This window comes from Stegastes partitus, unplaced genomic scaffold (assembly GCF_000690725.1).
Source record: "Stegastes partitus isolate 25-593 unplaced genomic scaffold, Stegastes_partitus-1.0.2 Scaffold114, whole genome shotgun sequence".
In the NCBI taxonomy this organism is placed as follows: domain Eukaryota; kingdom Metazoa; phylum Chordata; class Actinopteri; family Pomacentridae; genus Stegastes; species Stegastes partitus.
This window is the reverse complement of record NW_007577845.1, coordinates 733,138-759,558: the sequence shown is the minus strand read 5'-3', so window position 1 is coordinate 759,558 and position 26,421 is coordinate 733,138. Positions and strand designations below refer to the sequence as shown.

The following is a 26,421-nucleotide window of genomic DNA, read 5'->3' as shown; positions in this document are numbered from 1 at the left end:
TTTTCTCTTGACGTCCTGAGTGCAACGACAGAAATGTACTAATGCTGTTCTGTATGAATGTAAGAACTGTTCTTCACACCGTACGTGTCCTTCAGCTGGATACATGATTCATCCCTGTAAATATATCCATATGTAGATTCATCACACCACGCCTGCACACGTGTACATGATCTTTATTCATTCAATTTTATTGTATTTCTGTAGTGCACTTTACAACGTGTGCCATCTCACAGCGCTTCACACAGTCCAGTACAGACCTCATGAGTCTAAACAGAGAACCCAGCGATCCAAATCCAATCCTAATCTTTGGACTCCCAGCGGTGGGAAGCCGCCTCCTCACACCTTTATCTACGGTTTGCCACAGGTGTGTTCAGGGCCAACATTTACAATCCATGACAACCTTTCAGTTCAACTAGCAGGTATTTTCCTTAGTGATTAATTTGTGAATTAAGGTTGTTTTACCTTTTAATTATAGTCTTACTGTCTGTTTTGTTCCCTCCACGACTCATTTCTACCTAGTTGCTGTAACATGTACCTTTGTTCCCCAGTGAGGCTCAATAAAGTTTATTGTCTTATCTTTTCTGTGGCTTTCAATCCTGTCTCATGGACTTCTTCAGCAGATGTAGTTGACACAAAGATAGAGCAGTTTGACAATATCTCTAACTATCTCTACAACAAATGGGTAAACTCCATGTTTTGTTCATGAGATGGTTGAAAACTATGGAAAGTGATCAACAAAGTAAATGTTTTTAAATCAAAATACACACAAGAGCCTGAAACTCACTGGAGGGATCATTTATCTCATCTGGCCTGGAAACTCCTTGGGATGCCCGGAGAATCTGGAGATGTAATTCTTATCCTCATGGCCGGACACTGGATAAGCAGACTGATTTTTAAATTTTTTTATTCTTAATCTTCTTCTCATTAGCTGCTTAACAGATGTAAATTCACTGTCACTTCTGTTTTAAGCCGTGATGTTGGGGCTCGTAAACTCAGAGTAGTTCATCTTCACAATAGATGATCTTTGTCGCTCCATTCGCCGCTTCTCGTCACGTGACCCGTGTGTTTACATCCGGGTTCTCGTAGTTTAACATCCGGAGCTGCGCAGTGGGAGTCAGCTGACAGTTGTGATGAACCAGCGGGTGTAACGTCTCCACTGAAGAGACCCTGAACGGAGGAGGAAAAAAAAAGAAAACCTCCCTCCGTCTCCTCCAACTCCACCGGCCGAGGAGAACCGGACCGCCGCTACCCCTCCGGACACCCAGCCACGTCCTCCCGCCTTCCGCAGGGATGAGTGTCGGCGCTCCGAGAGGCCTGGCCAGCTCGGGGCAGAAGCCCATCACGGAGATCCTCCACCCGCTGTCCGCCGCCGAGGAGACGCTCTCCTCGGGGCCAGATGTCACCGTGAACGTCGGAGGGGACCAGGTAGGATCCGCACCGACACCGCTCGGACGGTTAGAAAATAACCGTGGGATGGAGGGAGGACGGTTAACCGAAGTGAACTCCGCTGACTGACCTGCTTCCAGGCGGGTACCAGCGCTCAGAGGCTGAACCATCAGCGAGCTGCTGGAAGTTTGAATCCGGGAAGGAGGAAAACAAGCGAGCTGTCTGCTGGGCTTGTTGGTTAATGTCGTTTCTGAGGTTTTCGTGCACACAGCTGGGCTCAGAGTCGAGTGTGAACCGTTAAGTTATGCTGCTGTGGTTTAAAGGCTGAACCTCAGGACGTGGTTCAGTCACATCCGAGAGTTAAACAGGCCAACTTGTTGTTGAAGCTACTAAACCTCTGATTGGGTGTGAAAAGCTGCAAACACAAGAAAAACAAAGAGGGTGAAATGATCTTAGTAATGCACAAAACACATCCTTCAACATGTGTTCTGTATTTACAGCATTTAAGTCAGATCATGTGAGAACACAGAGAGTTTAACCGACTCATTGTGTTTTATATTACAGTCTGTAGGGTTTTCCTGCTTAACATTTGGATTACTGAAGCAGGTTCACAACATAAATACCCCTGTAGTGTCTCTAGTGTAATATTTAAATCTTATTTTCTACAGGAAAGCACTTTGTTGATGAGCTAAATAAAACTCTGACGCATGTTTTGGTTTGAGAACAGATTTCTCATCATAAGTAAAAGTGGCAGGACATCCTTATCGAGCTGTTCAAACAGCGATGGATCCTGCAAACAGCTTCTTCCACCTGTTGTTCTGCATCGGAGCAAACACTTTGGTCCTGCGGTTAATTATTTCCAATAAGAGACGCTGTAGTCCTTCCAGCGAGGTTGTTTTGCAGCGTTGGGTTTCTTCTTCACCTTTATCACCCCTCGTACATGATTACACCGGGTCAGATGTAAAGCTTGTGATCCGGCCAAATAACTTGTCAACACTTTTTCATAAAGCTTTAGAGTAAAAGGCCAGAGAAGTTAAAATGTTGTAGATTTTTCTTACCAGCTTTCTTAATGATTTATTACCAGTTCTTAATTTTTCTGCACCACAAATAAACTCTGCTGCACGATTGTCTTTACGTTACAGTTGTTTGCTTCCAGAAAAATATCTAATTTTGATTTTTCTGACAGATGCTGGAGCTGCGATATCCTTTTATTTTAAACAGTCATGCTTCAGCTGAGTATTCGCTGTATGATTTAAAACATGTGACACCATCCAGAGCACGACTGTCCCACAAAGACGACAGCAAGGATTCATAAAACCACTGACACGACACTTTAAACCTTGTGTCAGACTTGCTGCGTGGCATGTGTCCTGAATCGCAGCATTTGCTAATTGTATAGTTCCAAACTGTGATTTTGATTTGAAATCGATCAGCGACTCTGTTTGATTTAATTCTGATTGGGTGCAAACTTTTATTTTAATTGTCATATTGTCACGAAAACAACAATTCCTCTTTTGTTTTGGTGAATCGTGTCGTCGCCTTTGGGCCGAGAGCACAGTTAGTTTCAAACAGGAGTTTCTGTTCACACGTCTGGAAGTCAAACGTTTGCAGTTCATGACTGATAAACTTATTTTGACTCACAGTATAAATTTAGGTCCGACTATCAGTGTTTTCACCCAGTTTTTAAATCTTATCTGTAAGCAAATGTTGGCATTTTGACATGTCAGCGTAGGAAAAGCACAGGTATAAATAATGCAAGAAAAGATGGCCAAATTCCATTTCACTTTCTATTTCCTGGTACTGAGCATACGTTGTCTTACTGACTATATCAGAGCATCCTGGGGTGCTTCAGCAGAATACAACCATCGTATGTGCTTTTTATTTGCAGTGACACTTCAAAATGTCTGCTACAAAAGAGGCTGATAGCAAAATGTTATCCTCACAATCTGTTAAATCAGCTCAGTGTAATATTTTCAGATTCTCCTCAGCGTCTGTCTGACTGCGTGGCGGTGGCCTGGCTGTTCATTCACAGTGATGTAATGATGCAATGCAATGCAATTATCTGACTGTGATTACCAGAGCAGGTTAGCAGCATGGTGTTAAAAAAAAAGGGCACTTACAATGTCAGCAGCCTGTGTGTGTGTTTCTCCTGTGTGCACAGCAAAGAGTGTGTGTTTGGTCGGTGTGTGTGTGTGCGGTTGCAGAGTGTGAGGCCGAAGGGCAGCACTTCTCTTGACACTGACTGGATCGGAAAGTTGCACATGAGCCCAGTTCAGCTGATTTTTTTTTTTAAAGAAAAAGTAATTAGGGTTGAACATTAGCTTTTGTGCACCTGTTTCAGGAACAAAGTATTTTCTTCCTCCTGTGGGCCGAGACGTGGCCCCTGAAGTGTTGTCGGAAGTTCACATGGAATCAAACGTGGCAGGACGAAGCTGTAGAGGTGGACTTGTTTGCTGGTTTTATTTTAAGCGAGCCGCTGCCTCACAGTTTTTCCTACGTCTCCGTTGCAGTGTTTACATTCTGGTCAGCGTTTACACTTAACATTCTGTTGCCTGCCGTCGCTGCTGTTTGTCAAATGAAGCCCCTCTAAATGTGCAGCGATGCATTTCACCGCTCATGAGAACTATACTCTTAATTCCCATTGTTTTTTATGTACTTTATGTACACCTAAACAGAGAAAAACAACTGCTTAATCCCATTTTTAAAAATAAGGTGTCCAAATCCACAAGTTATTCTGCACAGCTCCCACTTTTGTGCATTTATTTGTCTGTTTATGGCCGTTTATAGCAGCCTGTGTGTGTCTGGATGGATAAATTTGTTGTGTGTTTCCTATTTCTTGCTACTGAAAGCAGTAAATTGTTGAAAATACCTGTCAGATACTTTCTGACAGGTATTTTACACTGACACACTTTTAAAGGATTTCTGAAGGGTTTCTAAATAGTTATACACGGGTTTGGTAGGAATATTGATTCAATCTGTTTTCGTAGCTCCAGATACCGACGTTAAATGCAGCGTATTTATCTTTTATAGTATTGATGGATGCACCAAAGACCCATGTGTGTCAACTCAAGGCCGCTTTACATGCATACGTGTCCGTCTTTGTGGTACAAAAACAGCAGCAGCTTCTTCCCAAAACTAAAAAAACAGATGAAATGTTTTATAATAAGCCTGCAGCTGCTATAACTAACCCTTGTTGGAAGTTTCTGTATTAAGACTGTGAAAATACATCCACGACTTGCTCCATTTCTCTGCACTCATCCATCATTCAATTAGAAAGACGATGGAGGAGATGCAGGGCCTTAACAAGAGGCCCATTGACAGAGAAACAACTGCATCAGCATCAGAGTCGCTCCGTCTATCTGCCTCTTTGTTTGCAGCCTTTCCCTGAATTCCATGTCACCGTGGTGTCATGTCTGTCCACGCAGGAGTCGGGGCTGACCAACGGCACGCCGGTCGAGACGTCGAGTCCCGCCTCGGCGTCGTTGCTGTTCAACCGGCTGCAGCTGGACGACGACTCGGAAGCAGACGCTCGAGACCCCTACGCCTCCACGGAAACCCGCGACCTGTTCGTCACGGTCGACGACCCAAAGAAGCACGTGTCCACCATGGAGACGTACATCACCTACAGAGTCTCCACCAAGGTACGCTGCTGTCGGCTGGCGTCGTGGTAACACCTTCTGCCTGGTAATAATGAGTTAAAGCTAAGTAAATGTGGTGCACGTTCTACTACAACAGTCTACCTGTGTAGTATTATAGTATTTACAGAAGATAGCAGCGGTGCACGGAGATACTTTGCCGTCATTTTATTGTCTACTTTACTTTTGGTGTTTCCTTACATTAGACCTTTTCTGCTTCAGTTGTTGTTGCTTTTCTAAGCTCATCATTGAAAGCCTAAATCCGCCGTTTTTCCACACAGTAAGCAGGTAATGAGTCTAATATTTACCCACCAGTGACGTCCCGCGATCGTTTTTGTCGCTGCAGATGTTCACGTGGTCCACTCTGGTGTTCTGAGTTGGAGTTTTGGGTCAAACATTTACAGATGAACTTGAAAGGTTGCCGTTTCCAGTCAAGAATGAGGAAGTATGCCACCTAATAATTGGTCCAGGTTTGCTATCAGATGAGGGGGTTGCTCACAAGCACTGGGTACAGGCTTCCAGAAGTTGACCAATCAGACGAAAGGGCAGCTTTTAGGGACGGGGGCCTTAAAGAGACAGGAGCAAATGAGCTTGTATGAGATAAATAAAGATGTTGCATGCAGTGCTGCTTTAGTGGATAAAACTGTAGGTGAGAATGAACATAAGATTTAATTAAGCATGTTTTGTTCCATGTTCTATAAACCGTTGTTCAGATGCACCACTGGGAGAAGGTAATCCAGGTCATCATCACGAATATTCAGCTTTGTAATTTCTCACGTTTTTTGTACTCATTTTTTCTGATCAGAAATTTTCTTGATGGTACATTCAAGTCAAGTTTGATATTTAAGACTTAAGAGCTGGCTGAGGACTTTTATATGCAGGAAACATTCAGTTTTATATCAGTGTTTTTTTTTGTGTTCTGTCTAAAAGGAATTTTTCCAGTAACCTGTCCGAGCAGAGCAAAGCTTTATAGCAGCTGGTCCAGGCAGTTGGAGCTTCCTCCTTCCTCGTAAAGCGCCGTGCTGCAACGTTAAAACATCAAATTAATATTTAATGGGATAAAACATACAAAACTACCAGGAAGGAAGGTGTAAGTTAGAGGTACGCTGTAGAGTTACAGACCGACAGCAGCGGTGTGTTTGTATAATTAAAGGCAAAGAGAACCAAGGACAGAGAAAGCAGAGCGCTCAGACAAGAATGTAAACATGAAGGATTTAAAATCCCTCTAAAGATCAACTTTTCTAATGTTTTATCTGGAGGGAAATTCACTTTATACGCTTGTTCAGCCTCAGGTGAGAAACACAGAGAGGTAAAGACATAAAATAGAACTTCCTTAAGTGGAAACGCGTCCAGGTGTGAGGCAGCAGATGGTCCTGTTATATTATACTGTAGAGATAAACCCAATGAATCCAAACGAGTCCCTCTGAGCGAGAAAACACTCCCCTTTTAACAGGAAGTCACCTCCGGCAGAACCAGGCTCAGGGAGGGCGGCCATCTGCTTGGACTGGTTGATGAGAGGGTGAAGGGGTGGAGAGACGAGGGTATCAGAGGAGAACAATAAACACAAAACCTGATGGTAGAACGGATGCAGATCTCACAATGACTCAGGTTTGCATTATGTGCAGTTGTCACAAATGAAACCTGGAGTCCTGTGAGATGAAGAGCTGGACTGTGCAGCGGCGTACCCGACCCAGATGTATCGTGTTCACGTGCACGCTGAATGGCCGTATTCACAAAAACCTCTTTCATGGTGTCTCATTGTTAGAACGGCACAGAAAACTAGAAATACCAGCATTTCTGACTTTTGGGCTGCAGATAAAAATCTTTTCTTCCAGGTTAGTCGGTCCTCTCAGCTGTGGATTGTTTTATAAGACTTGGAGGCACCAGGAGATCACAAGCAGCAGATATTAATTAAGACGCTGCAACACGACTGCGTCTTTGGTGTAGAAAGAAAGATCAGTATCAGTGCCAATGCTGCTGTGTGGTTAAAGACGGTCGTAGCTTCACCGCTGGCAGCACAGGAAGACGTGTCGAAGCCACATTGTTTTTTCTTCTTTCAAAGTCTCTGTCTTTGATTTTTTCCATTGAGACAAAACAGAAAGATCAGATTGTACAGATTCTACACCCACAATGGAAAAGAAAGCGACCGCAACGTGATCGAACTGCAGCACGATTTGTTTTGAAGGCTGGTTTTATTTTCTAGCCGTCTTCAGTGTATAGATTTGAAAATAAGCCATCGTTAAGCCCTGGGCACGGACTAGATAGATAGATTAGATATAACTTTATTGATCCCTTTGGTAGGGATGTTGTTTCACAGGATGAAGTTTTTAACCTGGAGTTGAATTTTTGCTTCTGGTTTGTCTTTTATCTACGGACTGTTGCAGCAGATTTGAAGTCCAGGGAGTTGAAATCTATAAGAGTATCTGTCCTCCATCAAGAGGACGGAGAACGAGCTGCAGCTCCGCGTGGCACCGTTAGATAGTAATCCACTTGTATCCCAGGGATGATGGAGCAGATAGGAATACAGTTAAAGAAGCACTTTACTTAATCTTTCCATTAAAAACATATATATTTTAGAGTGGACTTGTGCTTATCAGGTGGCTCTTCTGTCTCGTCCGTCCGAGCAGGAGGACGGCAGGGCCGCCGATCCGCCTGAAAGAAGTGAATCAGAGCTTGTGAGGCCTTCCCATCGTGTAATGAGAGAAACAAAGTGAGAGGGAGACACTGCCAGGAGCCGCTGAGTGGCGTCATGACGACAGTTGCTATGTGCGCCGTGGCGCTTGGTTCAGACGCTGCAGACAAATATCACAGCCTGATATGAACACATAGTGTTAATGGAGAGCATGTGGTGGTGGGGGGGGGATGTCTTTTAACACTTTATTGCCAGAGAGAGTAAATGTGTGTGTGCGCTATCAGCCGTATCTGAAGGTCTGTGAAGCTTTAATCCTAAATGGGAGGTCAGCAGATATAAAGCTAATGGCTGCCGCTTTGTGCTCATGTACGCACGCACACTTATGAACTTATTTATGCACAAATCAAAACTAATCACAGATTAGTAAAGTAGTTGTAAATTAACTCGTGCTAATGCTGTGAAATGATTAATTGCTGCTGATCAACAAACCCGTTCATGAGGCCACCGTGTGGGTATTCTTATAACATTGTGGCTGTTTTGACATTTTAACAAAATAATGATTGCAGTAATAGAAAATGTTTGATGAGTATTATAATATTCACATGTGAAATAGGAAAGTTAGGTTTAAATCGACCCTTAAAGACTCTCTGAACCTTTTTAGCATCCTCTTATGACGTTTTTTTTTCAATATGCTGGAAGACATATCAGCAAAAGTAGCATCATGACGGAGCATTTCCACGATGAGCTGCTGTGTATTGATGAGAGACTTCCAGGATTTCATAGGTCACAAATGAAGGAACCAGTCCCATTACCTTGCAGGGGAGGACTTTCTATATCAGTGTTCTTCCTCTGAAATGATTTTCGGTTTGAATATCTCTGGCCGAACCACTTCAGTAGTACAACCTGCTGTCGTGTAGCGCGGAGTGGTTTCACAGCGTTTGAGTCGAGCTGTAGGTGAGCTGGTGTGCTCGAGGTGTAGCCGATAATGGAGAGTCAGAGGAAGACGTACGTTCTGCAGGAAACAGCAGGACTTCATAGATTTGTCACATCGAAGCCGTTTTAAGACGTGAAGTGATTATTTTCATGGAACAGCTACCGGAGAGGGACTTTGAATCATTTATCCAAATATTATTTATACATGAACACAGAGGATGAAGTTAGAAAAATACAGATTTTTTTCAGGTTCACGTAATTGAAATAAGAACTGAAGCATCAAGTCTTTCACTGAGAATCAACATCTTTGAATTTACTTTGTCGTCAGTTTACTGGATTTCTCAAACATTCCATTTTTCACCCAGTTAAAAATAAAAAAATAAAATAAAATTACACAAGGGATTGAATTTGGGTCCCTTTTCAGGACTAAGCCAAATTAAAGGTCAGAAACTTCCTGTGTGTTCAAAGTAACAGATCAGATGTGTGTGTTTTCCTCCAGACGACACGGATAGAGTTCGACCTGCCCGAGTACTGCGTGCGACGGCGCTACCAGGACTTCGACTGGCTCCGGATCAAGTTGGAGGACAGCCAGCCGACCCACCTCATCCCCGTAGGTCACACCTGCCGCGCTGCCGTCCAGCTTCCCAGTGAAAAAAAAAACACCTGATTTTGTATTCTCTCCTCCTCCAGCCACTGCCAGAGAAGTTTGTGATGAAGGGCGTGGTGGACCGTTTTTCAGAGGAGTTCGTGGAGACGAGGATGAAAGCTCTGGACAAGTTCTTGAAGCGGGTCGCCGACCACCCCGTCCTCTCCTTCAACCCGCATCTAAACGCCTTCCTGTCGGCCAAGGTGAGACGGCAGCCTGCCGAGAGCCCCGTAGATCAGCTACAGCGAGCAATAAACCACAGTAATCCTACTGATTATATGAATAGAGGACAAGAAATAAAACCTGAAAATGCAGAAAGGAGCATCATAAATACCGACGCACGTCCAGCGCAAATGAAAAAAGATTGATCTCAGCAGCGATTTTTCAGTTAAGTGCTTAATTAGAGACGACAGCTCCCCCTCCTGCCCGTGTGTTTCCTCCACATCTGCCTCTGGTCACATATTTCCTCTAAGTAGCTGAGACACAAAACAAGACTTTATTGATCCCTGTGGGGAAATGAGGTTGTTGCAGCAGTAAAATAATTGGACTCAGATTAAAGGACGAGAACAGGAGCTTACAGGATCGGTGTAAAAATCTTCAGCGTGAAGCCGATAAAGCATTAATAGAAGAAGCCGTGGGGTCGTCTGAACACGCAGGTGGCGGTTTCATCGTGTAAGGTAGAGGGGGGCGGATGGATCATTGTCATATTTTATTTATTTACCAGATGAATATTTAAATAGCTGTGCATGATGCTGGAGGGACTCCTGACGTCTTCGTTGTCTGCAGGACCTGAACAAGCGTCAGGGTCTGGCCCTGCTGACCAAAGTGGGCGAGTCGGTGAAGCACGTGGCCGGAGGCTACAAGCTGAGGGCGCGGCCGCCGGAGTTCTGCGCCATGGGGGAATACCTGGACACCTTCACCCAGAAGCTGGGAACCATCGACCGCATCGCCCAGAGGATCCTCAAGGAGCAGTCAGGTATCAGGCTGATGGAGGAGATCACATTACGCCAGTCAGTCCGTCTTCAGCCTCCATTTTTAGAAGATTGTTTGGAGGCACTTTTATCTTTTATTGAACACTTGTCAGCAAACACAGTGTGCACAGTTATCAGGCGTGTTCTGCTCCTCAGGATTGGTTTTGTACAGCAGATGCAGTCCTCTGAGTTAATGAATCTCAAACCTGAGGAAAAGTGAGACTACGTGAGTGAATAGAATCACTGAGGAACTATTAGAAAACTATTTTTTCCAACTCACTTGTTTATTTTCATTTTTTAGAATATGACAAATAAGTAATATAAAATGACAAATAACACTTTTGATGTTTTAAAGATATTTACTGACCAGTAGACTCCTTTTCAGTCAATTTCTTGATCTGTTCATCATCAGCCTTCCACATGCTCTTACAAGAGGTCTGTTGCCTTAGCTCACTGTAAAAGCCACATTTGAAAGTGGTCTGCAAGTTCTGAATAGGATTTAGGTCAGCTGAGGAAAGGAGGCAGGTCATCACTGAGTCATCTTTAAGAGTTTTGCTGGCAACGTGCTTGGATGAAGGTGAAGTAGTATTTACCTGTCAGGGCTTCCAGAAACTGGCAGCAGGTTTAGGAGCTAATGTCTCCAACCAGTTTAGCCTTCAGGACAGCAGCCCGTACCAAAACCCCGTCTCCATGTCGCTGGCACGACTCAACGCTGTGCCCAAAGTCCACTAGTGATGCAGCCACCAGCCATGTAACCCGTCCATCAGGTCCGTCAGGAGTCGCTCTCATCTCACCTGTCGGGTATTTTAATGGCCCAACGTTGGCACTGATTCGTCCGTTCTATCCGTCTTTAACTCGACCATGTTTCTTGACACCTCGGCCGTCTGGACGCTCCAGGTATGTTGCTGTTGGGGAATATGGTGGCACTGGAGGATAACTGGTTCCTGGCGATTGCACACAACATTTTTCTCAAGTGTTTTTCCTCTGCGTGTGACCTTGTTGACTTTTCAACAGCAGGACGTTTGATTGGTCGCTGGTCACACCTCAATAGTTCACTTATTTTGTACAGACATTGTACAATTTGAGACGTTTCAGTGTCAGTTAAATCTCTTTCTTTACCTGAAGCAACGAAGCTGTCTAATAATTATGCTCACCTCAGCGTAAGGCGTTAATGACTTACAACTTGTGCTTGTATTTATCGCCTGAAAATGCTAAAATCTAGTAAGTGATCAAGTTTATACTGTGTGCTTTGGAGGTGGAAATAATGAGAAGGTCAGACACTCACCTGCCTACTAACTGCACACAGTGTAGAGACTGACAGGAAGCATGAGGAGAGAGGGATGGCTTTAGTGCAGAATGATTTAGGGTTAATTATATCTGTTGTCTAGGGATGTTTCTGACAGATATTGTGATCATGATTTGTTTTGTGATGTACAGTATGTTCTGTGTTATACATTAAATGCATGTGATGGAGCATCGACCCATGAGACACCATCAGCAGTGTGACTGTCGCACAAACAGGAAGCATGAGTTTGCAAAGTTATGAGGTTGTTAATGGACAAGACTATATATGGAACCACAGCAAACATGCTTAAACCCAAAGTATTTATTGATCACTGGTCAGAAATAAATAACTGAATGGAACAAAATATAATTAAAACATTTGTCTCATTGTTTAGTAGCCACACCTCCGATATCCTAATGTACAGCATGTGCAGTTTTCTAGCTGCATTCTAACATAAAACGATGTCATAAGTGTGACATGTAGCCGAGCAGGCTAATAGCTAATGGCTACTAACCTATGAATTGGTTAAACTGTGATTAGACAACACAGAGAGATTAATATTAACCAATCAGAAAACTACTTAATAAAATGAGCAACAAAAGCTGTCGCTGTATAGATCAGTTAAAACAAAAACTGAGTAAATGATAACAGAATGAGTTAATGGAAGCTCAAACAAAACCTTCTTTTATATTGTTTGTTTAAAGCTCATTGTGTTGAAATCATTCATCTGTTTATTTCTTCCTTTCTAACCGATTTACAGTTAATTCTATTAAGTCTTGTTGTGGGAGAACTTTGCATATCAGCCCTGAGATATAACGAGCACTTTGGTTAAACCGATGAACTCTGTCACAGTTTCTTCTTTCCTGGTCGTGTGTGTTTCAGGCAGCAGGAAGCAGCGTTTAGAAACTCTGGCGCGCTGCTTGCAGCACAGCCTTAAGTAGTAGTTCTTCTTCTTCTCTGAGGAAACGTCCCCGCTGGCAGCTGTTTGTATGTGCATCGCTGTGCCTGTGGTCAGCTTATGTCATGCGTAGAGGTTCAGTCTTTAGCCAGGTCTGTACCAGCAGCTGGTAGGACTTTTATCTGCAGTATCGACTGCAGGGCTTGTTTGTTTGGAGCCCACAGACCTTTGGGCCTTGAGGCAGCGTGGCTGATGACTGCGGGCCTAACTCATGCATGACAAGTGGCTCTGTAAATACCTGTCATCTGTCGTGGTGTGAAATGCTCCTTGTCACCATCTGCTCCGGGTCGTAGACGTGCTGCAGTCTGCTGCAGCCTCGTTTCCATGTCGGATGAGATAAAATGGAAACTGTGGTAGTCGTAGATAATGACGGCCTGTGAGCCGACAGAGTGCAAAAAAAACCCAAAACCCAAAACGCTATGTGAGCTTGACTCAGCAGCCTGGCGTTTGGCCATCAGCCTCTCTCATGTGTAATTTACAAATATAGATTGTGCAGCTGAACACGCTGATCCCTGCCTGTGAGGGAAGAGGGAACGTTTTGCTGTAATTTGTCCCCCAGTCCAGTCGTGTCTTGTGATATTCAAAATAAATCAGATTGAAGGTCTAGTCACAGAGCATCCCCAGCATTAAGAATGCTGCAAACATTTATCGTGTCCTTTAACTCTTTTCATTCCTCTGTCTCCCACCAGAGTATCTGACGGAGCTGCGAGAGTACGGCACCGTCTACTCCAGCTGGGCGGGGTCGGAGGAGGAGCTGCGGCGCCCCCTGGAGGGCGTCGCCGGCTGTGTGACGACGTGCTGCGGAGCGCTGGAGGACATGAGTGAGAACATGAGCCAGGACTTCCTGCCCGTGCTTAGAGAATATGTTCTCTACATAGAGTCCATGAAGGTAAGAGGGCAGCTGGATCGGAAACATTTCACATCTGTGCTACAGAAGCAGGATTTAGACTTTCAGCCTTTTCAGTGGCTGACAGCAGGAGTGTAACAAAAAGGCCCTCAGAGTCCGATGGACGCACTTTGAATCCAAATTCACATCCCTTCTTCTTGGTTGAGTTGCTCTCAGAGTAGTTTATATCAGATGAAACTGCCCGGCCTCACCGCTCCAGTAACACCAGCTGTTTGTGCACAATGAAGTGTTGGTGGAACAAAACATTTTCAATTTACATAAAATTTAAAGGGCTGCAGGTGTCTTGGTGGTTAGCATCGTTGCCTCACAGCTAGAAGGTCGCCGGTTGGCGTCCCGGTGAGGACACCCGGGATCTTTCTGCGTGGAGTCTCCATGTTCTCCCCGTGCAGCGTGGGTTCTCTCCGGGTTCTCCGGCTTCCTCCCACAGTCCAGAAACATGCTGAGGTTAATTGGTGATTGTAAATTGTCCGTAGGTGTGAATGTGAGTGTGCTTGGTTGTCTGTCTCTAAGTGTAGCCCTGTGATAGACTGGTTACCTGTCCAGGTGAACCTGCCTTCACCCTGAGTCAGCTGGGATAGGCTCCGCCCCCCATGACCCTGGTGAGGATTAAGGTGTAGAGATGATGGATGGATGATGTGCATCCATCTCTACACTCATCATGCTCTTGTTTGAATGACTCATGAAGTTGTCACTGCACAGTAATGTCTAATGTTAGTATCAATGTAGATGTTGCATAAATATTAACTGCTAATAACGTATTACAAATAATATCAGAACCACAGCTTTGTTATTATGCTTGTTGTATATTTGTACATGTCAAAGTGAAAATGTTTTGAAGACGGATGAAGATGAACAAAAAGTAAAATACCTAGAAGAAGCCACAAGTTCTTGTCCTTATAAATACCTTATATACAAATCTGTATGAAAGCAACACTACACACAGCTACACATCACTTTAGAACAATGAGTTATATCAGAGCAACAAAAACGAGCTGAAACTGATGGAAGCTGAACTCGGAGCCTTCAGACTGAACACTGCAACAGAAAAGGTCAGCAGCCAAAGTATTGACCAGCAGCTGAGTGAGCGTCGATCGAGCCACTAAACGGTGCCGCTGTCGCTCTCTGCTTCAGCTCTAGTGTTGAAAACTCTCCACGTCGCTTTATGTGACGAACCTTCAAATGTCTGACGAGCTCTGTGGTGTTGAAATCTTGTGGTTGCTTCACTTTACGAGCGATTTCTTTGGAAGCTTGCAAACTGCAAATGTATTGTCGTGTTCAGACTCGAACACCGAAGTAACCTGCGAAGACATTTTAGCTTTAAAGAAATCATCTCATCGGTTCTTTTGATTTTTCTTTATAGTGACCACACATTAAGCTACTGGGGACGAATATTAGCCAATAGAGATCAGTTTAAAACATCATTTTAAAATCCTACCAGAACATAAACTATGACAGGAGATTGTAGGTGTGAGGTGCTCCTGAAGAGTTTATTTTTGTCATCTGCATTTTAAAAAGTAGTATTTTGGTCCAGTGATATTAAATAAGCAAATGCAAGCGCTCAACACATTTATTTACACATTTATAGGTTTTAGATGAAGATGGCAGGAATCAGCTTCGGCTCATCTGCTCGGTCTGCAGACACAAACATCACCGGGTTTACTATTTATCTGAGAGCTGCTCTTATTTATTTAACTCACGAGGAACAGACACGTCTGCTCCCACACTTCTAATTGGAGAAGTCCAAACAGAAACACAACGTGCGGCTCCTTCGTCCTGCCTCACGCTCAAACAGACTTACTTTCTCTGAATAGAGGAAGCTGAAGTTCTGCTTGTGTCACATCCCGTCCTCCCCGATCTCCTGAGTCAGCAAGTCTGTCTGTTTAGCAGCTTTCCAATGTTGTTTTTCTCAGAAATACTAAAATGTCATACAAACAAATAAAAGGTTTGATGTTTTCTGTGTCGTTGCAGAACGTTTTGAGGAAGCGAGACCAGAGCCAGGCGGAGTACGAGGGCCGCCTGGAAGCAGCCATATTACGCAAACAAGAGGACAGAACGCCCGTAAGGCCTTCGTCTCCTCTGAATCTGCTTTCACACACATTTGCAGGATTGTCGCTGCCTTTTCCTGCATTATCTCTGTTCCCTTAGTCTTGGAATTTAAAGCTTAATCAGTCAAACTCCTTTGTTACTGGGAGTATGAGTGAAACTCTTCTGCCACATGTCAGTATGATCTAATACAACCCTCTCCTGTAAAACTCCTGCTCCTCCTGGACCCCTGTAACTCTAGTAAGACGTAGCCTCGTGTTATGTCCCCTAAAGGCCCCTGTAGCCGTAGTTTTCTCTGTGCTGCTGTAGATGCCGGTGGAGGTGGAGAAGTGCCAGGACAAGGTGGAGTGTTTCAACGCCGACCTGAAGGCCGACTGGGAGCGCTGGCAGAGCAACAAGAGGCAAGACTTCAAGCAGCTCCTCACCGGCATGGCCGACAAAAACATCAACCATTACGAAAAGGTACACAAAAGAACCGTATGACTGCTTAAAACGCGCTGGTTTCAGTCACAGCATGCTAAACAGATAACTATGATTAATGTTTTCATTTCATGTGTCATCAGGGAAAATTATGATCACTAGGGCTGAAAAAAATCTGAATACTTTTGCCGTTATAGTTAGTCGAGATATAAAAATGACTTTTTTGAACCTGTAGAGAGAACACTAATACGTCTCTAATCTGTCTTAGCGATGTCACAATACCAGGAACTGTTATCGTCTTCACCAGTACCACTGAGATTCTGTGATACCGATTTTGATTCCAGAGCAAAAACAAAAACAGACCGACGAATGTATTTTAACATCAAGCTCACTCATCTTGTTTCCTTCCTCGTGTGAGTTTTTCATGCCTCTGAAAAGCTTCGTATCGTCGTCTGTGTGTTGTGTGTCTTTCTTTAACGTGTTGGTCGGCTTTGCCTCTCCTGCTCGACATCCTCGTCGTGGCGATACTGTGAACAGACCATTAGGAAACCCCCAGAGGCTGCTGCTGCACAGACACACATGCACACCCCCGTATTCTATCAGCAGCACCCAGCTCTCGTTATGAGCTATCGCTGTGTTTGCCTAAACGAGCTAAAATGAGTCTCTGCGTGGAGCGACGCTAAAGCAGCACCGTGACGACGTGTTGTTCATATGAAGCAACCGGTGAAACGTTCTCAGCTTGAGGTTTAGGTGTTTCCTCTGGATGTTCCAAATGCATTTCTCATTAATCCATTAGTTGCTGTAAATAATTCAACCCATTAATAATATATTAACGGTAGAGCAGAGGACGAGGGGGGTACGCCTGTCACTTAATGTATGTTCATTAGCTGTTCTACCTGCTCACTAACACTCAGAGATTATAAAAGAGATGGAGGTAGTGATCGACTCTAAAAAGTGAAACCAAGGTCCTTAAAGTGTAATACCACCAGGCACCACTAGGCGGTGGCTCGAAAACAGCTCAGCCTCCAATAGACTCATCATAAAAAGTTAAGTCAGTGCAGTTTCTCCATTAGTTACTGTGATTGTTTTTGTTAAATTCCCATCTTCTGATCAGTGTTCTGGCGGTCCATTTGAAATTAATTCTACAATTAAATAGAAATAAGGCCTCAAAGTGCGTGATGTTTTGGAGAACTTTAAGATAAAGTACGTGTTTATTGAAACCCAAACACTTCCACATTTCTGCTCAGAATGTGCCGAGAACTGTTTGATTTTTTTAACAATCGGTTCCAATTCAATATGTCTGTTGTTTCATTTTATTTTCTAATTAAAAACTCAATAAACAGGCTTTAATACCTCACCTGGACAGCAGCGGTCCGCTGACAGTAAACAAGCAGATGAGTTTCTTGTGACCCTCGTAGCTATCGGTGGGTCCAGACTCCTCTGTGTTCGGCCTGTTTGGTTCCTTCCAGTACAAAAGCGCCTCAGGAGCTGCTCTGTTGTGCAGAACCGCCGTAATCGGTCTCAGCTCCCGCCGTGGAAACCATGTCCTTCAGCCTAGAGCGCTGGAATTTAATACAGGTGTCGTAGACAAGATGAAGAAGGTCTGTGGTGTCGTGCACATGTCGGCCATGAACCATGTTTTAGTTATTCATATTCAAACATGACTTGTTATGAGCTTGTGTTTTAGCCACATGCTGAACATTTTCAGAGACTAGAAGCCTTTCAGATGAAGTCTCACAGACGTGTTCTGTTAGAAGCTTTTCCATCTAGACATGCCAAATATTTCAGAGAAAGGCCCAGATGTTAGGAGGTTTAAATCCATTTCTAACTTTTGAAGAGCTTTAGATTTTCCCTGTTTAAGGTTCAGCACAGGTTTCTATCACCAATCAAACAAGCCTTAAAACGCCAGCGTAGGCAATCATAGAGCAAGTTCGACTCTGTTTCCATTTCACCTCATTCTTTCCCCGCTCTGACCGACTCTTCCTCCCTCTCCGCCCTCTGCAGTGCCAGGCAGCGTGGGAGTCGCTCATAACTCTCCTCCAGGAAAAACAGACTGAGGACAAAACGAGTGAGACGAACTGAAACACCTCCTCGTCCTTCTCTCACCCTCTCATGCCAAGGAAAAAGAAGACCAAGCGGGCGGCAGGTTTCGACTGCTGGACTTTTGCCCCGGTTCTCCTGTGAGACGCCGAAGGAGGTAACGAACGGTGCGTTCAAGAGCAGCTGGGAAAGAGGAGAAACCTACTATGTACAGACTTTTTGTTTTTGTTTTTTTTTTGCTGTTGTTCTTATTGACTTTTTCTACGTCATATTTCCAATTAACAGTCGGTTGCCAATGCTGCTTGTCTTTATTTAACCGCTGTCTCTCTGTTTTCTCATCGAGCCAAATGAGAGGAGTCACTGTTGCAGAAAACGTTTTGTTTTTTATGAGCATCCTAAGTTTTGTTCAGTATTCGGAACAACCTCGATATCCTTCCTCCTGCCAGGTTGTTGACTAACACTAAAGCCTGCACTGAAGCAAGGCTCATCAAATCATTTTTTAACCTCCATCATATTGGCAGTAACAGGCCAACGTGTTGTACTTAAAGGACCATACCTGCTGGTTTTGCAGGACTCTGTGGATTCTGTTCAACCTGCCATTACTGATATTTTCCAAGAGTTTTTTTCTGCAGCTGTTTTTGTGAAAGAAAAAAAAAAAGCGCTCGCCAAGACGTGAACGGTGCCGTGGCATCTGAGCCTCATGGCCACGTGTCTGAGCAGAATAACGAGGAGGTGCAGCGACAGACATCACAGCGAGGCGTCAGTGAAAGCCTCGCGTCGCTCTGCTAAAGGGAAACGTTCTCAGCTAGCGTCGGGATAAACGGACAGGCTGCATTCAACAATGACGACACACGTCTGAGCTGAGTGCTGAGGTTCCTCTCAGAGCCGAGCACAAACACAGGAAGCAGGGCTGGCTGGTTGTTTCTGACAGAGCGGTGGCGCCACCTTGTGGTTAAGCTGTTGATAGTTTTCTCTGATGCTTTTCAAGCGGAGGTTGAACACATGGCGCTACCTCTGTCCGTTTCTATTCATGTAACTTCATTTTTTCGTACCATCTCCATGTGTACCTGCTCCAGGTTGGGGTTTACTTCGTCTTCTTCTAGCAAACGCGTTACCTCAGTCCAGGATGTTGAACGGTGAAGGTCCATCGGTACTCTGTCAGTTGTTCTCTTTAAACCCGTACAAACATTTCATAAACGGTTACCTGATGTTTTTCCTGCAGTGGTTTGCCTTAGGAACACCCGTTTGTAGAAGCTTTCTGGAGGAACCATGCAGCGTCGCTACACCTCACTAACAAGGTCTTGTTTTAGTTGTGAAATGACCTGAAAGAACTTTTATAAAAGGTCTTTGTTTGGAAAGTCCAACCATCAGGTGAACATCTGTCCACATCGGAGCCGGTGACGCTGCCGCTGGCTCACAGGGAAACAAAACTCCTCTGACTTCTGGGAAATTCCTGCCGTGTCCCGTAAACACCTGGATCAAAGGATGAAAGGGAGTCTGGTGAATGATCCACATCCAGTCGGAGGGATGCAGCTTTACTGTAAACGCTAAAGTCAGTAGCTTCAGGAGGTCGGAGCGACGCTGAACATGACTCAGTTATGAGGAAAGCAGTTTGACGTCGTGACCTCGTCGGCCGAGCGCTGACTCAAGGGAACAAACATTCAGCCGGGCGGAGCAGCAGCAGCGTTTTTGCCTCATTTCCTCGTGGCGGATGTGGCCTTGCATTATTGCGACAACGCGTTCTGGTTTATTGTTTGTGTCGCTGCGTTGTTCAGAGTTTGCTGAGAGGTCACCGTTATTCAGCGTTTGTGGCTGATGTGGTGAATGTCTTTCCTCCGTCCTCGGCCGCCTGCTGCTTCGTTACACTCAGCAAAAAGTAGCAAAAAAGTCAAAATGTTAAAAAAAAGAAACTTGACCAATGAGAGCAGGGCAGACTCAGTCATGTGACATCCTCCCAGCACCACGTCGGTAAAGGTTTTAGACTTCTGTTGATCCAAACGGGTCAGAATTATTTCTGTTGTTTCTTTGTTGTTATTACATTGATTGTCAGGATTTTCAGAATAAAGGTGCTGATTTAATTTTTCTGTGCTTCTGTTTTCAAAACTAAAAAATCTCCCGTATTTGAGTTGTTTTAACGTCCGATTGTTATTTATTTTTTACGTTGATGCCACATGACTACGTCTGCCTTCTGTGCAACCAAACGTAAGCGCTGCAGCTCAGCTCAGTGTCTGCCGACTGGTTTGACTTCTTTTTTCTTTTTTGTCTTTCGCGTTTTCCCTTTGAGCTTTAAAAGCATGAAGCAGCTACTGTTTCTTCTCGTCGTGCCTGAAACCAACAAGGTCACACATGAAGAAATTCTTATTGTTTTAATTTAAAAGCTCTCCAGGTAGCTGTGATCCAGTCCCGAGGCAGCTACGGTGGACTCGTCTACGGACGCGCTGATGCTAAAAGATGCTAAAAGGCTCAGTTGTGGCAGAATACCAGAACATTTAAACGCACCATGAGGAGGGTCACGAGTGTTCAGGAGTCACAGAAACCGTCAGAGGAGTTGATCATATTTCTATTTATATCATTTTTATCTCCAGACTTTTGCTTTAGCTGAAAAATTCCAGCATGATTCTGACGATTTCCAACATTTTACAACCTTTTCATTGTTATTATACAAAACTCTATGATTAAGACATTTTTAAAAAACTGTTTATCCAAACCTCAGAGTATTTGGACTCTGGTTCAGTTGGAAGCAGCACTGACATGAACACGGCCGCCTGTCTAGTGTTTGACCGCTAGCGGTGCTGTAGGTCCTCAATTTCTTTCCATATTTCCCAGAAAACTCCACATTTCTTCTATCTGATTGTAATAATGAACATTTCAGACTCTGCTGACTGTTTCTGACAGTCGTGAACCCATGACTTCATTTCTAGACGTTTCAACCAGCAGCTGAATAATACGACGACCTGATGTAGTGAGGAAATAGACACGAAGCAAACACAACACAAATTAAAAAAAGATCTGATCAGAAACGTTTCTGTTGGTTTCCTGGACCCGATTGGTTCTTGGTATCTGTTCACAGCCGAACACTGTGACTGTTTGGTTCATAATGAGTCCATCAGTGCGTCCGTCGACTGCAGTTTGGTGTAAATGAAGGTTTTTCAGATTACAGCTGAATCATATATAAACATATATGTGGCACAGCTGAGTCTAGTTGTGTCCAAGAAACAGGAACCATTGTTGGGTTCTGATGAGTGGATCGGATCCATGAGGGAGGAAGATGTGCATCAACAGTGTGAATCTGGCAAAACCAAAATATGACCAATAAAAACGTTATCTTTATGTTTGATGCACATCAGACCCCCGACAGCAGTCCTCTGGTGAGCGTGCTCTGTGTGCTCCTGATCATAGCCGTTGTGAAGCCCCGTCCTATACTGTGTGCCTGCTGATTTCATTTGCACTATAAATGTAGCTCCAGCCGCGGCAGCAACGTTCGATTTGCTTTCTTTCAGTTTCCAAAAAAACAACAACAACAAACTGTAAACCGGTGTTCAGTCGGTTGAGACCCGGTTTGTGTTTCGGTTTGCCGTCCGGTCAGGAGTTCTTCTTTCATGTACAAAGCAAACGTTTGGAAGCCAAATGTCTCCTCCTCCCGTCTTCCCCACGTCGATTCACACATGAAGAGAAACTCTGGATCCGACCCGTACGAAGGCTCAGACGACTGATGAACGTGTGAATCCGTCTCTTTTTCTAACCTGCGTTCGTCCCCAGTGTGTACTGTTTACGTTCAGGATCCTTATTGTACATTTTGTTGTAATTATAAATAAGCTTGTATATTGATGTTTTGATGCAATTTATCTTTACCACAAAGGAGTTTTTTTTCGGATATATTGGACCAATAATAAAGAGAACGAATGCATTTGATATTTTCTGGTTTGATTGTTTTTCTTTTTATTTACCTGTTTTCACCAAATAAAGTGTAAAAAAAAGGACAAAGAAGAGCAAACATGAAGCAAACTGTTTAAAGACATAATTTTCTCATGAACAGATTGAAAACTTTAAACCAATCCTCAAAAACACCTGTTAAAAAAAGGAACGTCGACATTTACACCAACAGAAGTTGTACCTTTTATTCCATAAAACTAAGAAACAGCAAATTAAAGTGCAAAAATAAATGAATGCAGAATACAAAAATAGTTCCAATAATAGTTCCCTTCAGACCATGAAGCCCTGCTCCGCTGTAGGTTTAAATGTACAGTGCTAGGTTTCTTATTTTGAGTTTTATTATCGATTAAAATGACAAAAATCACACAAGCTAGAACAGTCCGGTACCGGTAAAGTGCTTCACAAACTGATTAAGCATAAAAACCAACAAACACCAATAAAAAAGGAATATAAGACAGAAAGTAAGTCAACGATTTGGATAATAAAAAATAAATATAAAAGAGATTTTTAAAAATAGGAGCTACGTTTCCCGTCACTCAGAGCGTTTCCTGAAAGTCAGCTGTCGTCCAAAACACCACAAACTGTTTTATTCTGGTTTCTGTGGCGGTCGGTGTGTAAGAAGTGAAATCAGTCAGATGGTTTTTTCCCTCCAAAAAAAACAATCAGCTGACCGACCAGCTCCGGGGCTGCCGCTCCGTCACTTAGCACCTCGTTAGCCCAGCGGACGGTTTCCCAGAATGCACTGAGGCAGAAGAATCACTGTTCTGATCATTTCATTGTGTTGCTACGCTGCTGGGGCACTGTTAATCAATACTGGACTCTTAAGATCGTTTTGTTGCTGCATTAATAATTAATTTAGCTCCACTGATGAATCACAGCAGCAGAGGAACAACCTCCAAAGTTTAGTTTATTTCTATTTAACGGGACATTGATAAAACGTGTTCCTGTGCTTGTGACAGCTGAGGATCCATGAAGCACGATTAAAACTAAAGCTGTTGAACCAAGTAGATAAATAAACTAAAGAGAACCAAGAATGCATCAAATATGTTGTGTTCTGTGTGAAATGAGTGAGATCGCTGCTCAGAAGGGTTCAAAGCAGCAAACCAGATTAAAAATGTTGAGTCAGTTAGAAAAAACAGAAAAACTAGACGTCCAGCAGAAACTGTTCATGCCGCTGACAAATCTCCGTTATGTTGAAATCGCCGGCGGTGACGACTTCGGTCTTTTTCAAGCAGCTGGCACCAAGTGGAGCGGCCGATGACGTCGGCTTTTATTTCTGTCACAAGTTCAGAGGTTCTGAACTTCTCTTCAGACGAGTTTGAGCTGTTCCCACACGGAGCCCAGTCCGTCCACACAGGACGGGTTCTAGAAGCCTTTACAAAACGCTCACAGAAGCACGGAACCGACTGCGTGTTCCTCTCGTGCCAGAACGGGCCTGAAGGAAACCCAATGTGGCTGCTGGAGCTTCAACAATGCAGAAGTGGCATCAAAGGAACGGTTTCAAGTCTCAGTTCCCGTCTGCCAATATAACTCGCGGCTGGTGATGATGTCGCCGCTTCAGTCTTCCTGAATCGTCTCGTGCTGTCGCCTCCGACCCAATCTGCAGCCGACGATACTGGAGGAAGTGGAGAGGAAGTTCATCACATCAGTGTTTGTGGAGAAGTGTGTGGAACAAGTTAAGACTCTTTATGGTGTTTATAAAAAGCATTCACCACCGTGGACGTTTTCCTCTTTTATAACTTTGAAAAATTGGATCATAGTTGATTAAATTTGGCTTTTGGGACAAGAATTTACCCCAAAAAGATGCCAGTTAACTGAAAATATAAAACAGAAAGTCTGTGTTTTGTAGATTACAGCTGTGAGTCACTGGACTGGTCTCATCTTCTCTCTAACTGGACCAGTAGATGAGGCGTCCACATCTCAGGTTAAACATATGAATGAAAACAAACTTTGGTCGTAACATCTGGAAAAACCTGAAGCTCTAAACTAATCCGCTGAGAGTACCTGATGGGTATCATTCCCAGGACTGTGACGCTGCTGGCGAGTATGAAGACGAAGCCCGGGAACCAGTCCAGGGTTCCCTGGTAGATCTTAGTGAAGGTGGGGATGTAGGCCAGACCGGCAAACTTCAGAGTCAGCTGCAGGCAGGTGAGAGCAGTGCCTGATGGGAAACACAGAGGAAACCTTTCGAACCTTTTTTTTTTTTTTTTACAGCTGAGAAGGATGCAAGCAGAAACATCCATCATCTCTACACCTTCATCCTCACTAGGGTCATGGGGGGCGGAGCCTATCCCAGCTGATTCAGGGTGAAGGCAGGTTCACCTGGACAGGTAACCAGTCTATCACAGGGCTACACTTAGAGACAGACAACCAATCACACTCACATTCACACCTACAGACAATTTACAATCACCAATTAACCTCAGCATGTTTGTGGACTGTGGGAGGAAGCCGGAGAACCCGGAGAGAACCCACGCTGCACGGGGAGAACATGGAGACTCCACGCAGGAAGATCCCGGGTGTCCTCACCGGGACGCCAACCGGCGACCTTCTAGCTGTGAGGCCACGGTGCTAACCACTGAGACACCTGCAGGCCAAACGCCGATCAGACTAAACTGATTTAAAACGTAAAGAAACGTATGTGAAACATTGGAGAGCAGATTAAAGAACGATTTAGCAGAACATCTCGAATGACTGCTCAGTTTCCACAAACTCACAATCAGGAAACGGAAAACACACAAAACAATGATGGCAAGCAAATGAAAAACAGTCCGAGGTGACGGTTGGACAGAACACTCAGTGAAATGAGGAACATTTCAAAGAGCACAACGTCCTCCCAGAATCAGAACACAATAGATGTTGTGTGTGTCTGGCTGAGCTGTGAACGCAGCCTGAGGGATGAACGACCTGGACACACACTCTACCACTACACTATGAACGCTGTGTCAACGCTCACGTCACTGTTGTTAAATCAGCTTCTTGAAACCTAATAAAACCATTTGAACTGTGAGGAAGAAGGAACTGATTTTTTTACTTTCTCAAAGCTGCTGGGACCTGCTGACCTGACAGAAGCCTTTTAAGACCAATACTAATCAATACTGTCACATCTTTGTTGTAAATATGAAGCTGCCACAAACTAAAGTTAAGAAGTAAGACTGGACACAGGGTCAAACAGCTAACTGGCTCATTATATTGTGTTTGTTTAAATATAAAAATACCAAAGCCATATCTTTCCCTTCATCTCTTCTTACATATCTTATTATTTCCTTTCTCGTGTAGATAACAGCGGCTTCCTGTTAGCCATCGTGTGTGTTTGCTGATGTCACGTCAAAGCAAAGAGACGAAGGGAAAAGCCCCGACAATGAATAACCTCCTGCTTAATCATCAGCGAACCCTCAGACAGAGTGAGGAACATCTGGCCTCATGTGTAGCTCTGAAACCAGGAGTTTACATCCACTGTATGAAAAGACACGGGACCATTTCCTTCTCAGTGTCTGACAGTAAATCAGACTAAACTTCTCCTGTTTCAGGTCAGTCAGGATTAAAAACATTATTTCTATTTGCCAAAAACCAGAATAATGAGAGAGAGAATTTTTTTGATTACTTTTTTAATATAAGCTCTCTCTTTTTATACTTTAAACTTCTGGTGTCAACTGTATTAGCCAACTGTTTACTGGATCTTTAAGTTGTGTGCACAGACTGAACACAACACCTCAGACTAAAGAGTCTGGTGGACTGGTTAGACAGGTCTGTCAGTAACCACAAGAAAAAAAAAAGGTTAAATAACACGGTGTCAGGTCAGAATAAAAACGTGTTTTTTCCAGGTTTAGCATCTTTGCAGAGTTATGCTGAGTTTTAAATAAATACATACATAAATAAATAAATCTGTAATTCAACATTTAGGGTTCGCTTCTGTTTCTAAACTTTCTCCATATTCTGCTTTTTCATGTGACATGTAGTTTTTGTGACAGTAATTCCTCAAACACACTGAACTTTTTATTTCCTTTCCCACTCTTTGACCTTTACGCAGCACAATCAGCTTTCAGGAAATCCTACGTTGACTTTTCATTTCTAGAACTTCCACAGCTGAACACATGCATTTCAAACCCGCCGCTGAGTTTTACTGTGAGGGCTGTAAAACAACACATGCATTAATTTACAGTCAAATGAATGTGAAATGAGTCATGGGTAGTACTCACTGCACCAGGAGGCTGGAACCTGCTGTGACACCAGAGCTCTGATGGTGGTCATCGGGATGAGAGCAAACAGGTTGAGTGAGCGAGCTGCAGAAAGATGAAAACAGATTCACTTTCACTTTCACATTCAGCTCCTGCAGATGCTGGGTTCTGTCTGTGGAAAGGTGCTCATCAGGCCTCGCTCGTTTAGCTGTGGACAGTTTTACATTTTCTCATTCACGCCCTCTGACGTAGTCTTGTGTGCTGTTACAAAAATACATTTGTTTTGTTCCCGTCTTGTCTCCTTGAAAACCAAAGTAGCTCAACACTGTATTTAATTAATGAAGCCCGTTGTTGCTCCTGTGTTTGACATTTTGATTTACTTTGGAAATAACAGAATACCTGGGTAATTATAAAGTTAAATTAAAGCCGCAAGCGGCATTTGACGGGTCCTCGC

General features: G+C 43.8%; 2 protein-coding genes across 2 annotated transcripts in view; one reads left to right on the top strand and one right to left on the bottom strand.

Annotated features, from left to right (window-relative positions):
• Positions 1 to 1,098: 1,098 nt before the first annotated feature.
• Positions 1,099 to 21,768, top strand: snx30 (sorting nexin family member 30). The gene is made up of 9 exons (XM_008278061.1): positions 1,099 to 1,425; positions 4,812 to 5,027; positions 9,086 to 9,196; positions 9,277 to 9,435; positions 10,019 to 10,208; positions 13,136 to 13,335; positions 15,322 to 15,411; positions 15,706 to 15,858; positions 17,821 to 21,768. Exons 1-9 carry the CDS (start codon positions 1,291 to 1,293, stop codon positions 17,896 to 17,898), a joined length of 1,332 nt encoding a protein of 443 aa, XP_008276283.1. The 5' UTR covers positions 1,099 to 1,290; the 3' UTR covers positions 17,899 to 21,768.
• A 192-nt stretch (positions 21,769 to 21,960) lies between these two features.
• The window catches only part of slc46a2 (solute carrier family 46 member 2), a 35,794-nt gene continuing 31,333 nt past the window's right edge, over positions 21,961 to 26,421 (bottom strand). The window contains exons 4-6 of the mRNA XM_008278060.1: positions 25,989 to 26,072; positions 23,794 to 23,950; positions 21,961 to 23,404 (exon numbers count right to left, since the gene is read on the bottom strand). Coding sequence (XP_008276282.1) covers positions 23,347 to 23,404; positions 23,794 to 23,950; positions 25,989 to 26,072 — 299 coding nt within the window. The 3' untranslated portion in view covers positions 21,961 to 23,346. The remainder of the gene's footprint in view (positions 23,405 to 23,793; positions 23,951 to 25,988; positions 26,073 to 26,421) is intronic.

Coding starts and splice junctions, on each gene's coding strand:
- snx30 (XM_008278061.1), top strand. CDS start 1,291: ATGAGTGTCGGCGCTCCGAGAGGCCTGGCCAGCTCGGGGCAGAAGCCC. Junction 5,028..9,085: donor CCTACAGAGTCTCCACCAAG/GTACGCTGCTGT, acceptor GTTTTCCTCCAG/ACGACACGGATAGAGTTCGA. Junction 15,859..17,820: donor ACATCAACCATTACGAAAAG/GTACACAAAAGA, acceptor CGCCCTCTGCAG/TGCCAGGCAGCGTGGGAGTC.